Source organism: Agelaius phoeniceus, chromosome 3 (genome assembly GCF_051311805.1).
Source record: "Agelaius phoeniceus isolate bAgePho1 chromosome 3, bAgePho1.hap1, whole genome shotgun sequence".
Classification (NCBI taxonomy): domain Eukaryota; kingdom Metazoa; phylum Chordata; class Aves; order Passeriformes; family Icteridae; genus Agelaius; species Agelaius phoeniceus.
Genome location: NC_135267.1, coordinates 6,377,536 through 6,390,184, shown reverse-complemented (window position 1 = coordinate 6,390,184; position 12,649 = coordinate 6,377,536). Strand labels below are relative to the sequence as shown.

The 12,649-nt window shown below is 45.6% G+C and overlaps 1 protein-coding gene across 6 annotated transcripts in view; it reads right to left on the bottom strand.

Annotated features, from left to right (window-relative positions):
- RUNX2 (RUNX family transcription factor 2) overlaps positions 1-4,495 on the bottom strand; it is a 159,039-nt gene extending 154,544 nt beyond the window's left edge. For 2 of the 6 annotated variants that reach the window (XM_077176500.1, XM_077176503.1), the window contains exon 1: positions 2,457-4,494. In XM_077176500.1, coding sequence (XP_077032615.1) covers positions 2,457-2,756 — 300 coding nt within the window. In that variant the 5' untranslated portion in view covers positions 2,757-4,494. Of the gene's footprint in view, positions 1-2,456 lie in introns of all 6 variants that reach the window. The other 4 variants (XM_077176504.1, XM_054630056.2, XM_077176501.1 and 1 more) reach the window with 4 other exon arrangements.
- Between the last annotated feature and the right edge of the window lie 8,154 nt (positions 4,496-12,649).

Below are 12,649 nucleotides of genomic sequence, written 5' to 3'. Positions count from 1 at the left end.
AAGAAGGGCATATATAATTTTGGCATATTTTAAAAAGTACATAATGCATATGAAAACACAGCTGCACCCACAGCAGCTGGGTGCAAGGGGCAACGTCTGCCTCTGATGCATCTGAAAATCGGTCAGATCTGCACACAAGACCCACATGTAAGACACATATAAATACATATATATGAACACAAAAAGATTGGGGAACAGTCTGATCCTTTGTCTACCTTTTTATCACATGTAAGCATTCTTATTGTAATAATATTCTAAATACTTTAATATTTAGTTTAGATCTTTCCCTTATTCTAATGAGATGCGACCGCATCCTTTGAATTGCTGTGAGGTAGGAGAAGGCTCAGACACCTCAAATGAGAACAGCAACGTGAGCACGATAATGCCTGCATCCCTGCTTTAAAGAGTAACTATAACACCAACTTAATGTGGCGCCCAATTAAATTATAATCACAATTCTCTGAAAGCTCCTCCTCCTTACCCCGCAGCCCCTCTGAATCAGAACCACTGTGATCTACATGTAGAGAGCCTCTGAGTGCTACACCAAGCCAAAAGACACCCCACTGTCCTGCCATTTCTGCTCAGTCCGACCATCGTGTCCCGCACAAGCAGGCCCTGTGCAAAGGGTTCCTCCCGCAATTCCAGCCTCTCCAAGCTGTTCCCACACACAGGAGCACTTTAGCCAAGCTTCACCCGCACACCCGTCACATCTTCAAAGCAAACCTCCATCGTTATCACCACTCACTTTACCAGGGGCTCATTTAACCACTTTCACTATTTCTTCCCGAACAAACGACAGTGATAACACGGCTGACACTCGGGAAACACAAGAAAAAGACGATGTTCTTGAGCACACTGGGTGAGATTATTTCCAAACTTTTCTGTCTTTTCAGAGGTTTCCAGGTGTGTTATTTTTCACAGGAAAATGTGGGTATGTTGAGACCCTCCAAGGGCCACCCCACCTCACTCTGACCCATGCCCAGCTCAGGAAGGCACCTGGGGACACCCCAGCCATTGCCCCCTCCCTACTAAAAGCTACGAGAAGGAAAACTCCAGGGGGAACACTTGGAAATATTGCTAGAGGAGGAAAAGGGCTTGCTTTAAAGCCCGCAATTATTGTTGTTATTATTGCAGGTTTTTTTTTCTAAAATCGTTTCCTCTCATTAGCGCGCCGTGGGGATGGAGACAGAAAATTAAAAGCAGCATCCCCAGTGCAGAGCGGGGTGGGATTTATTATGGAAATGTGCGACCCTGCCAAGGAGAGTCTCTCTGGGCAGCCACTTCCTCGGTTGTCCACCAGGAGAAGTGAAGGGGCCCCGAGTCCCCCCCTCCAGGTGCTCTGTGTCCCCCTTTCCCAGCCCCATCTCTGTCTGGGCTGTTGGGGAGCAAAGCCCCTATCCCACTCTGCCTCTCCAGCCTGACCCTCGGACTCCAGCCGCCCCCCGCACGCTTCAGAGCCACCCCAAATGCTCCAGTCCCACTCCCGGGAGCGGAGAGGAGGAAGGGGCACCCCGCGGGTCAGGGACTGGTTTCTCGAGGCGGAGGGGTGCCACACTGAGCTCCGGCCGAGGGCTGAATCCCTCCTTCCCCAGGGATGGAAAGCAGGTTTCTCCAAAAAAAACCCCATGGAGAGAGTCTGTGGGGAGGAGGGGGTGTCTCCCGGGGGGATACTGAAGGGGGCACAAAGTGCCCCTGGGCTGCGGGGGGAACACCCGCGCAGGGATGGAGATAACGGGACGGCTCCGAGGGCGCGGGCAGAGCATGGGGGGCACCAGGGGCGCAGCAAGGGTGGCAGAGGGGGCAGAACTGGAGCACGGGAAGCGCGGCAGGACCGGGAGCACGGCGGCCACTGCAGGACCGGGAGAGGGGGGTGAGAGGCACTGCGGAGGCTGCACTCCGAGACATCGCGGGACGGGGGCACAGGAGGCACAGCAGGACGGTGACAGGACACAGAAGGCACTGCAAGACTTGAACACTTGGAGGGGAGGGCGGGAACACAGGAGGCATTGGCAGGACTGGGGGTCAGAGAAGCCCCCCGGGCCGCGGGGGCACAGGAGGCGTTCCAGGATGGGGGTGCACGGGAGGCACTGCAGGGCTGGGGGCGTGAGGGGGGCACTGCAGCCCGGGGGCCATCGGGGGGACAGGGGGGACACAGAAACCCCTGCGGGCCGGTGGGGCACTGAGATGCTGCAGGAGGGAGGACGGGAGGGCACAGAAGTCCTTGCGGGCCGGGGGGACACAGAAGGCACTGAAGGACGGGGCTGGGGGGGTGGAACTGCGAGACACATCGAGAGAAATCCCTCCGGGCCGCAGGGCACAGACGCTCCTGCAGGACGGGGATCACCGGAGACACTGCGGCCGGGGGGTGGGGGCACAGAAGCCCCTGCGGGAGGAAGGGCAGGGGGCGCGGGGGGAGCATCCCGGGCCGCGGCGGCGGCGGGAGGGGGGTGTCTCACCTTGAACGCCACCGGGAGGGTCTTGTTGCAGCGCCAGTGCGAGGGCAGGACGGAGCAGAGGAAGTTGGGGCTGTCGGTACGGACCAGCTCGGCGGGGTGGTCAGCGATGATCTCCACCATGGTGCGGTTGTCGTGGGGGCGCAGCCGGGGCACGGCGGCCGCCGCGTCCTGTTGCTGCTGCTGCTGCTGCTGCTGCTGGGCTACCACCACCGGGCTGACCTCGCTCATCTTGCCGGGCTGCAGGCTGCTGGAGGGGGGGCTGAACCTCCGGCTGGTGCTGGGATCTACGGGAATACGCATCACAACAGCCACAAGTTAGCGAATTGGGGGGCGGGGGGGGGGGAGCGGTAGGGGGATCGCTGGTAGAGGAGGCGTGTAGTGGGGGGTGGGGGTTGTAAAAAAAAAAATATATATCTAGCGAAAAAAGGGGTGAATGAAAAAGTGGAGGGGTAAGGATAATGGGCAAAAAAGCAAATCAGACAAAAAATAGAAAAAAAAAGGAGCGGATTAAACGCACGAGGAAAAAAAAATCTCAGTCTGTTTTTGGTTTGTTTTGTTTGGGTTTTTGTTGGTTTTTTGTTTTTTTTTTCTAAAGAAAGATGGACGGGGCGAGGGGTGATGCCGGTCTAGGGGCGCCTGCAGCCTGGAGCAGCGAGGAGGCAGAGGCTGGCGGTGGGTCCGGGGCTGCCCCTCTCAGCACAGCCCGGCTGGAAACTGCATGGTCCCGGCTTCTGCCCAGCTGCAAAGCGCTGCCGCTTCTCCTCCTCCTTCCTTCCTTCCTTCTCGCACAGTCTCTCTGCTCTTTTCCCTCCTTCTAGCCACCGCTTCTTCCCTCAAGTGCTCGAGTTTCTTCCCTTTTTTCTTCCCCTCCCTCCACGTCTTCTTTTCCTTTTCGGATTTTCCAAAAATTGTCTTGGGAGAAGTAGAACTCGCTGCTGGTTCAGCTTCCTGGGCTGCTGCTGCTGGTGGCCGCCAGAATCGTAGCGTAACTCAGCCCCGGAGAGGAGCGGAGAGGAGAGGGGGGGGTTCAGGGGAACGTCCCGGTTTCCTCCGAAGAAATCTTCCTCCTCCGGACACACACGCAGAAAAAAAAAAAGAAAAAAAAAAAAACAAAGAAAAAAAAAAGGGAGCAAACAAAAAGCCTCGCTGGGACAGAGGCGAGGAGCCGCTGGGTTCCCCCGCTTATTGCCTTTGGCTTCAGGAAGCGGGAGCTCGGGTAGGGGCTTGAGAAAAGTGGCTCCCCCCCTCCAAAAAAAAAAAGGCGCTCCCGAAGCGATTTCGGCGGGGAAACAAAGTTACTGGGGTTGTCGGGGTGAAGAGGAAAGTCACAGGGCTGATAATTAAGAGAGACTTTTTAGCTAGTTCCTTTCGGAGGATCAGGACTTAAAAAAAGTTGAACTTTCGGATTCTCAGGGAAAAAGAAGCGGGGATCATAGCTGAGAAAAAAAACAATCAACACAACAATAAAACACCCCTCCTTAGGCTGATTTCTAAAATATGACCAAGCAAATTCTAGGAAAAGGCAGCCTCGGTGCAGCCCGGTCCTTCACATGAAGTCGCTGCTGGATCCAAGTCCGTTGAGTTGAATAGGCGAACAAAAATCTTGCCTTTTTTTTTTTCTGCCCTTGATGAACAACAGCAGCAAAAAAAAAAAAAATCATTAAAATGTCGCTTTCTTTGAGTTATTTTTCTTTCTGGAAAATCGGGTTAAAAATAATAATTATGAAAAAAGCAACCAAAAGTTACAAACTTCTTTTGGGTCCCAAGAAGTTGAGGTCGGGGAAGATGAAGGAGCCGGAAAAAAAAACCCAAACCCACGCCACAGTTTTTTTTGTCCTGAATGTGGTTTTTGGAGGCTGGGATTTCTAATGATTAGGTTTTTGTGGTTTATATATACAGGACTCTCTGGCTAAGGCGATCATTATGCTGATGAGAGTCAGCAGCACGTGGTGCTTCAGTCCTCAGACTTTTGCAGCCTTCAAAATAAATAAACCAATGTGCATCCCCCCCAGGAGGAGAAACTCTCACCCACGGGGAGAGGGACGGGGAAGGGGGGGGAGCAGGAGACGGTCTCCGATCTCCACTTCTCTCCGGGTTTTTTCCATTAACACTTTTGGGATTGTTTGTTTAAATTAAAAAAAAAAAAAGTCACGAAAAATCTTGTTTGCAAAAAAAAAAAAAAAAAAAAAAAAAAAAAGAAAAAAAAGTAAGAATAATCTGGTGCCAAAGAGTTTTTTGCTAAGTCTCCGGTAGTCTAAAGCCTAAACCATTTCCTTGAATGAATGAAAGCTATAAAACCCCCTTCAGACTATTAAGGTAAAGGGAGTCTGGTTTGTTTTCTCCCTTAAAAAAAAAAAAAAAAAGAAAAAAAGGGCAGATCTTATTAAAAACCATTTACATACCCAATGGTATGAAAGTGTCACCGCCTCCCCGCGCAGATAACAGCCTATCACAACCCGCCCTCTAATTTCTAAGGCTTTACTCCGACTTGCTACTTCCACCTTCTTGTAAAAAGTCGGCGCTGCGTGTGTGCTCCTTGCTCGCCGCCTGTGTGTGACTCGGGGCGCTGTGTGTGTGTCTGTCTGCGCTGGGGGGTGCAGGGACGTGGCCCTTCCAGGAGCCGTTCCGAGCCCCGAGCCCGGCATCCCGACCCAGCCGGGTTTGTTCCCCCGGACCCTGCGCCAAGAGCCGGGCGGAGCAGCCCCGGCGGAGCAGCCGCGGCGGAGCAGCCCCGCGTTCCGGGCTCGGGGTGTCCGTGTGTGGCTGCCGGTGCCGGGCGCACCTCCGGGGCTGTTTCTGCACCCGCGGAGCCTCCACGCCTCCTCCTGCCGGGCGGCACCGCTGCCCCTGCGCCTTCCTGCCCCGCTACCCCCAATTTTTGTCCCTCCGGGGCAAACCCCGGCTGTGCCCGGGGAAGGTGCGAGCAGAGGCGGCGGCGGCTCCTGCCCCGCTCGGCTCCGGAGCAGAGAACAAACAGCCCGCAAGCTCCGCCGATCGGTCACAGGGGAGAGCTCTCGCTCCGCGCACCGCGGCTGCGGCTCCGCGCCCACCCAGCCCCGCTCCGCAGCCGTGCCCCCATCCATCCATCCATCCATCCATCCATCCATCCATCCATCCATCCATCCATCCATCCATCCATCCATCCATCCTCCCTCCTTCCGCGGCTTTCCCACGCTTGCCGCGGGGAGCGGCACCCCCGACCCACTGCCTCGCAGGGAGCAGTGCCCTCCGCTCGTTCATTTCCTCCACGGTTGGTTGTTTTTTTTTTTTTTTTTTTTTTTTTTTTTTTTTTTTTTACTTTCCTTTTCCCGGCCCAAGGTTGGAAGGGCTCTGGAAGTTTTCTGTCCTGTTGAGAAGACGCGATCCATGTGGGTAACGCTGCAAACCCCTTCTGAGCTCGCCCTACTACTCCCGACAATCACAGGGATCTGCTGTTCCCCAAAAGTGGCCACAGGCGTTTCCAAGGCACAATTACTCATCACCTATACAGATTAGTATATATGCAGAAGCTCTGGGTTGCTGTGGTTGTGATACAGAAAATAATTTTTTTCATACTTATTTTGGCAAAATATTTATGTCCATAGATTCTTTTGGCTTCCTTCCTCCCTTCTTTAGCTGGCTCTAATACATTCCCAAAGAGCCATTCCAAAGGCGCTAGAAAGAAGGCAAAGAGTTGTTTTATTTCCAAATGCTATATAAGCCTGACAATCATGATTTATTTCATTTCAAACAAGAAGATACCTTTCCACTTTTAATTAGTCGCACTAAAAATTTTACAGTCACCTCTCTTCCTACTAAAATAAAAGTTAATTAGGATAAACTAAAATAAATCATTGGAAGCTACCAGTTTAAGGTCACTTAAAATAGTCCAGAGTTATTTATAATGTCAAAATAAAATTTTCCACTGAGTGGCCTAACAAAGTTTCAGGTATCTGGCACAGCTGATTTTCAGTCTCTGTGCAAAAATATCTTTCTGCTGAACATTTACACATTTAACAGGAACTTACTACAGTCTGGAACAGATCACGGCTCAGAGTTCTAGAATTTTATTTAAATGGTTATGGACAAATTAATAAAAGTACCAGTAATGTTTATGGACCTACATAAAAGCTGGATGGGATTTTTCAGAAGAAGTCATTCATGTTATGATATATATAATCTGGAACGTTGGCTTGGATTTGGCTGGAATGGAGAGCAACCCTGCTGCTCGGCTTTCCTCGGGTTTTATTTCAGAACTTCTCGGAATTTTAGCACTGGTTGCAAAATGGGTCATATTTTAAGATCTTAGAGAATTGTAGGAGGTTGGTGAAAAAATGTGCTTGCGCTGCAAGTTATATCTTAACAAACACCTTCAGATCCACTTTATAGTATCGAATTTTCATTAGTATGGCTGTGCTTGCTGCAATTTATATTGTCTTTTAGCTTTTTCACTTTTAACTGTGTTATGAATACAGCCATAATTAGACTGCTTTTGGACAAAAAGGTAATGTTTTAAAGAGCACTGAGTTTGTTTACCATCACATTTCTAAAACACAGGCCCAGTATGCTCCTGTTGCAAGTACTGGGTGCTCAAGATGAAAAATAATTATCAGATATGAAAGATTCTAACCTGGATGATGTTCCCTAAATAAATAGTTTCGATGCCAGTTTGCTGGGCTGGAATGTGCTGCAAATATGATGAATACAGAATTTATTTTGAGCCTTTCTGTGTATGTAAATAGCCTTTGTGAAACGGGAATAAATGAATGGGTTCACCGGGTTTGTTGTTGCATTTGATATTTTTAGCCAGGGTGACTACAGCAATGTCAGCAATTATTACTATAGTGAAAGAATTGCCAATATTCTTGTTTCCAACATCTACCTTTCTCAAACTTTTTATTCACTCATTAAAGTGTGCATCGAGCCAAAATATGTGAACTTAAGTAAACTTAATGCTAGGGCAGGTTTTGCCCGAACTTCCATTCATTTCAATAGGGGCGAGATAAGCTCCAGTGTCTCTTGGCAGCACTTTACTTTCGCTTTGGTTGGAAGTTGACTATTTGCCCAGCTATTCTTTGCTTTTTCTTAAGTATGACAAATAGTAACTCCAGATTAGCACGTTATTCGGTCTGCTAAGTAGGCGTGTGGTAATGAGTTCTGTAACTGCAGCATTCTTACTCAGACTATGGACTGCCATGGTTTGTTTAACTACTGTATCCCTGCCCCACTGATTTGCAGCCCAGATAAAAGAAGATTCTTTGTGTCCTGAAATTAGTTGAAACATTTAATATTTCAGCATCATGAACTGCTTTTTAACGTTTATAGTCCCTGATACAAACAAAAGCATAAAGATTTGATAGGCAGGCTACAAAACAACTGCATTAAAAAAAAAAAAAAAAGAACTAGAGAATTTTACTTTCCCCCCAGCATTTTCAGTAGGAAATGAGGACTGAGATCTGAGACTCTTGTGCTCTGTCTCATGATCTGATGCTGAACGTTCTGGGATCTCAGACAAGACTTTTAGCAAGCTTTTCTTCAGTATAGAATGCAGCCCTAACTGCTACCCATACACATTTTGAGATAAAAAAAATATGCATATAAATTCTGAGAGGTCCAAAGATGAGCAGGGCTTGGCACCCAATAATCCCAAGAAAAAAAATTTGGAAATCTGGTACAAAACCTGCCCTGTCCCTGCTAAGAAACTGTTGGCTTCTCCACAGCACACAGCAAAACACAGGCTGTACAAACAACAAAGTTTACTGCTCCTGCATTTTTCCTAAATGATATATTTTCTGCTTCTCTTAAGTAGGAACTGCAAGCCTATGTCTTATTGTAGAGTTCTCCCATTTCCCTCCCTGTCTGAAGCCTCTTATGCCCCATTGGGACTGCACGTATTTCAGAGAAGTTGAAAGCAGCAAATGACAATGTCATCATCATGAGGAGCAAGAAATGTCGGCCTACTTGTCATCTTGTAACGGTGCTGGAAAGAGAAAGTATGACCTGTGCTTTCTGGCACTAAAAACCTGAACGTGTAGTAGGATTAGAAAAATGTATGGCCTGTCTTTCTCCAATATATTTTTTTTTTAATTGCAAAATGCAAACTAAAAATTTGCTTTAGGAAGTTGCTGGGGTTCTCATAGTTAGGGGAAAATTGTCATTTTTCACAGCAAGACCAACTTTGTCTCTTTCCATTAATTTTCCTTCCAGCTTCAGTTTAACTAATTTCAGAGTGAGGAAAAGGTTTTGTTTTTTTCCCCCCTTGGATGAATTCAGATGAAATCAGTATATTGTGTTAGAGATATAAAGGCTAAAAAGTGGTAACTTTTTTTTTTTTTTCCTTATTTCAGGATATGTAAAAGCAGCATGAGCCAGAAACTGCACAGTTGTTTATTCTGTTGACCTTAGTGAAAACTGGTTCTCTTGACTAACTGTGGGGAAAGTGGGTGGTATAGCTGTAATTAAAAAGTGTTTATACCTCTGGAACCTTGCAGAGTCCCTAAATTTGCATGCTGTTTTTTAAAAGTCTAATGAAGTGCTCTCTGGCCAGATACAAGCTCCATAAAGCTCACGCAGGAGATACTACAAGATGTAAATCAGTCTTAAGTGGGAGAGGGGTTTTTAGTGTTTCTAACCACAAGCACAGCACCAGGTCCTTGCATTTACTCCCTCAGTGTTGCAATGGTGACGATTCCCATTGTAAATCTATTTTCAATAGCATGGATGGTGGGAAAAAAATTTCTTTTTTAATAACACAAGACTCAAAGCTGAGGAAAAACACTGAATAGTGACAGGCTTGTTCTAAAAAGGATGAAAACAGACAACTGTGAAAGAGATGGTGCAGTCACCAGGAGTGAAATAGAAGGAAGCATATGGTAATGGCAAATACTGAACAAGCATAATGGGCAAAGAAAACCAACATTTTAAGGACCATAGCAATTTTTTTTTGCCTTTTCTTTCCTGAAAATTCACTCAGGCCAGACCAAGGCATCAAGAATAATCATGGTGTGACATAATGTAATCCTGAAAATGCTGAGCATACATCTTAGCAGAAATATGTGTGTGCCCCACATCAGGTGTGGCCTTCAGCCCTTGAGTGTGGGGCAATCCCTTAAGTTGAATGCTGTGGAATTGGCAGCCAAGTCACAGGAGACAACAGTGCCAGTCCCAAAACAAGCCATAAGGACAGGTGACAAAACATCAAACATCACAGGGATGATTCTCTCTAGTAATAGAAGACAAAGATCTGGCAGAAAAAATGTTATAGGTGAAGCTGCCAGCAGTATCTGCAGCTAAACTTGTCTACCACTTTCCAGTATAAGACCTTGTTTTCACTCACATAATGTTGCCAATTTTTAGCTGTTCAGGATGATCTTTTCAATCCTCAGTCTGCCTCAAGCTGAATTTTTTGGAAACTTGCAGTAGAAATACTTTTGCTACTTCTATGATCGGCATTAAGAGAAAACACATTGTTTCACAACATTTTAAGATTTCAGCCCAATATCTATTTCAGAGCTGGGATGGGAAGTTTTACTGAGTAGGAGAGGAATAAGGAGGAAAAAGCAGATAAGTTCCTTTTGTTGTCCCTGACCAAAAGGACCCACCCGAACTTGGCTGAGTTAGAAGCTGCTGAAAATTGTTGAGGTTTTTCTCGCGCATGCTCAGTACAGATGGAGGAGTTGGCAACTGAATTTTGCAAAGCCTCCATGGCAGCACTGGGCTTGCTAGACTGGATTGGATCTGTAGTCACTCAAGTCTGACCAATATTGTCCCTGACAGTAGGCTGCACTGTTTTAGAGGAAAGGATAAGAAACTCTTGAGTCAGCAGATAGAGATGGGATCTATTCCTCCTTTAAGGTCTCATCCTAGTTAATAGTAGCTCTGAAAAAATATAATCAGAATGACTGTCAGCAGTTCAGTTTTAAATACTGTCTTTTAGAAGTCTATAATTCAACCATAAAAATTCCTTACAGGCTGAAATCTGGCTTATACTCTTAGTTCAGAAGTCAAAGTTCTCTACAGATTTTTTTTCAGTAGTCTGTTTTGAAGTGATAGAAAAAATAGTTATGTACAAATTCTGGACATTTCTTTCACAACACACTTCATCATTCAGTTATGATAAGCATGGTAAGTTCTAAACTATTTGTTTCAAATGGTTGTCTGGCCCTAGAAAGATCAAGAATAATTAAAAGCTTCACCATTAACAGTAGACATTCAAATGTGAAGAAGGTTGTCTAACCTTGGGATATTAGGAGCATTATGATATTAGGAGCTTGTGTGATGTAATACTAAAACCTGTTATTCTAGTTTACCATATAAATATTTATATAGTTTATTAAATGCACATATTGAAAAGCAAGGGAGAATCCTCTGTCTTCTCACAAAACTCAACACAAAGACAGTCACTAAGATGTTCTCCTATTTGAAATATAAGAAGAATGACATAACCTGGAAGTATTCAGGAGGAACAAGCAAGAGGTCCTCAGAGGGGGCAAAGCAGATGCAATACCTTTCTTGGAAGACCACAGCAGCTCTCATTACTACCAAGCTTCCCTTTGTAGTAGAGAAGATAGAGGAGCTCTTCCCATCCCTGGAATGCTTTCAAAGATCCTGTGCTTGGCACCCTGAGGTTAGCGCGATTTTTTGAGCAGATAAAAGCCCGTTACATGAAAGGGCAGATCCCACCCTCCTTTTTTTTTTTCTTTCTTTTTTTTTTTTTTTTTTCTTTTTAAAAAAAATCATTAAGAAAAGAGAGGAAATGCTTATTCTGTCTGCAGTTCCACTGATTTCAATGGCAGCCTTCATGGAATAAGGTACTGCTTCCTGTAAGAGAAGCAGAGGTAAGGCTTCAGCTAACTTGCTGCATCCAGTCACTCAACTTATCCTTTTGTATTTCCATGTCCAAATGTCCATCTTGGTGAAGAACATGTTGTCTTTCAGATCATTATTTCCTCTACATTTTAGAGAGCTGGAATAATTTGTATTTTTAGGGACGAAAAAACCATCTTCCACTGTTTTTGACAATTGAAGAACATGGACTGAGGGAAGCAGAGGAAAGCTCTATTTACTAAACACCACATGTAGATTACCACTGATAGTTTTTCTAATGAAATTTATGACCTGTGTGGAGTAAATAAACTCCCTTTTTGGTAAAGAATCTGCAGCCAATCATTCATGCTTTCTTAGAGACGTTACTGTTCATGTTGCTTTTATGTGGAAGCCTACAGTAAAGGGTGATGTTATGTCTAAAATAGACAGTTGGCAGCTAAAAATGAAAAAAAAAAAGCTATTTCTAACATTACTTATCATGAGATTCTTGCTAGATTATGGCACATTTACTCTGGTTCAGGAAAGAAAGAAAAGATAATGATAGGACAATTATAATTCTTGTAACTAATATGTTATCTTCATGCACGTACTTGCATGCCCAGCTCCATTTACTGGCAAGTTATGGCATTTTACACATCTGAAATAAACAGAGAGCTCTCGTGTGTTCAGAATGTTTAGTAAGTCTAAAAGCTGTTTGCTCTGTATCTCAGGGTAAATGAGAATGGGACAGACACTGCTTCTCCTGGTTGCCCATCCTGTATTCCCATCATCATGCTCCTCTCACGCTCCCCTTCCTCTCCCCATTTTATGTTCTGTGTCCAATAGAGACAATTTATTATAACTATTTAAGGCAGTCATGAAAACTAAGTGAGAAGAAGAAGTGAGAAGAAGAAGTAAGAAGAAGGTTTACCATGTTTACAGAAATATGTGTTTCTCATGTACAAGTAACTCAGTGGCCTTCAGCTCTGCCCCTCTTGATTTACATTGGTGTGAAAGGGGAACTGAGCTGTTATTAAGTCTACCTGATTTAATAGATATACACAATGTGTTTGCTTCTTTTCTTCTATCATATGGGAAATTATCAATGCAAACTTCATTAATTCCACATTCCACAACAAAAGTATTTTGAATTTGAAATGAATAAGTGCCTTTCTGAGCGATGATTGTTTGTCCTTAACTCAACCCACTGTACTTCAGCATGTGGGGCCTGTAATGTTACTGGGGCTCTGCCTTCTCTAGAGGAATGACCTGTTTTTCATGAGAGGTGTCAAAAATAGTTTTCCACCCTCAGATCCATTCAAGTACTAGTAAAAGTAGCTGCCTCAGTGGTGTGGACAAGGTCAGATAAGTTTATTGCTAACATAGCCCTGTTGAGGGCTGCATGGGAT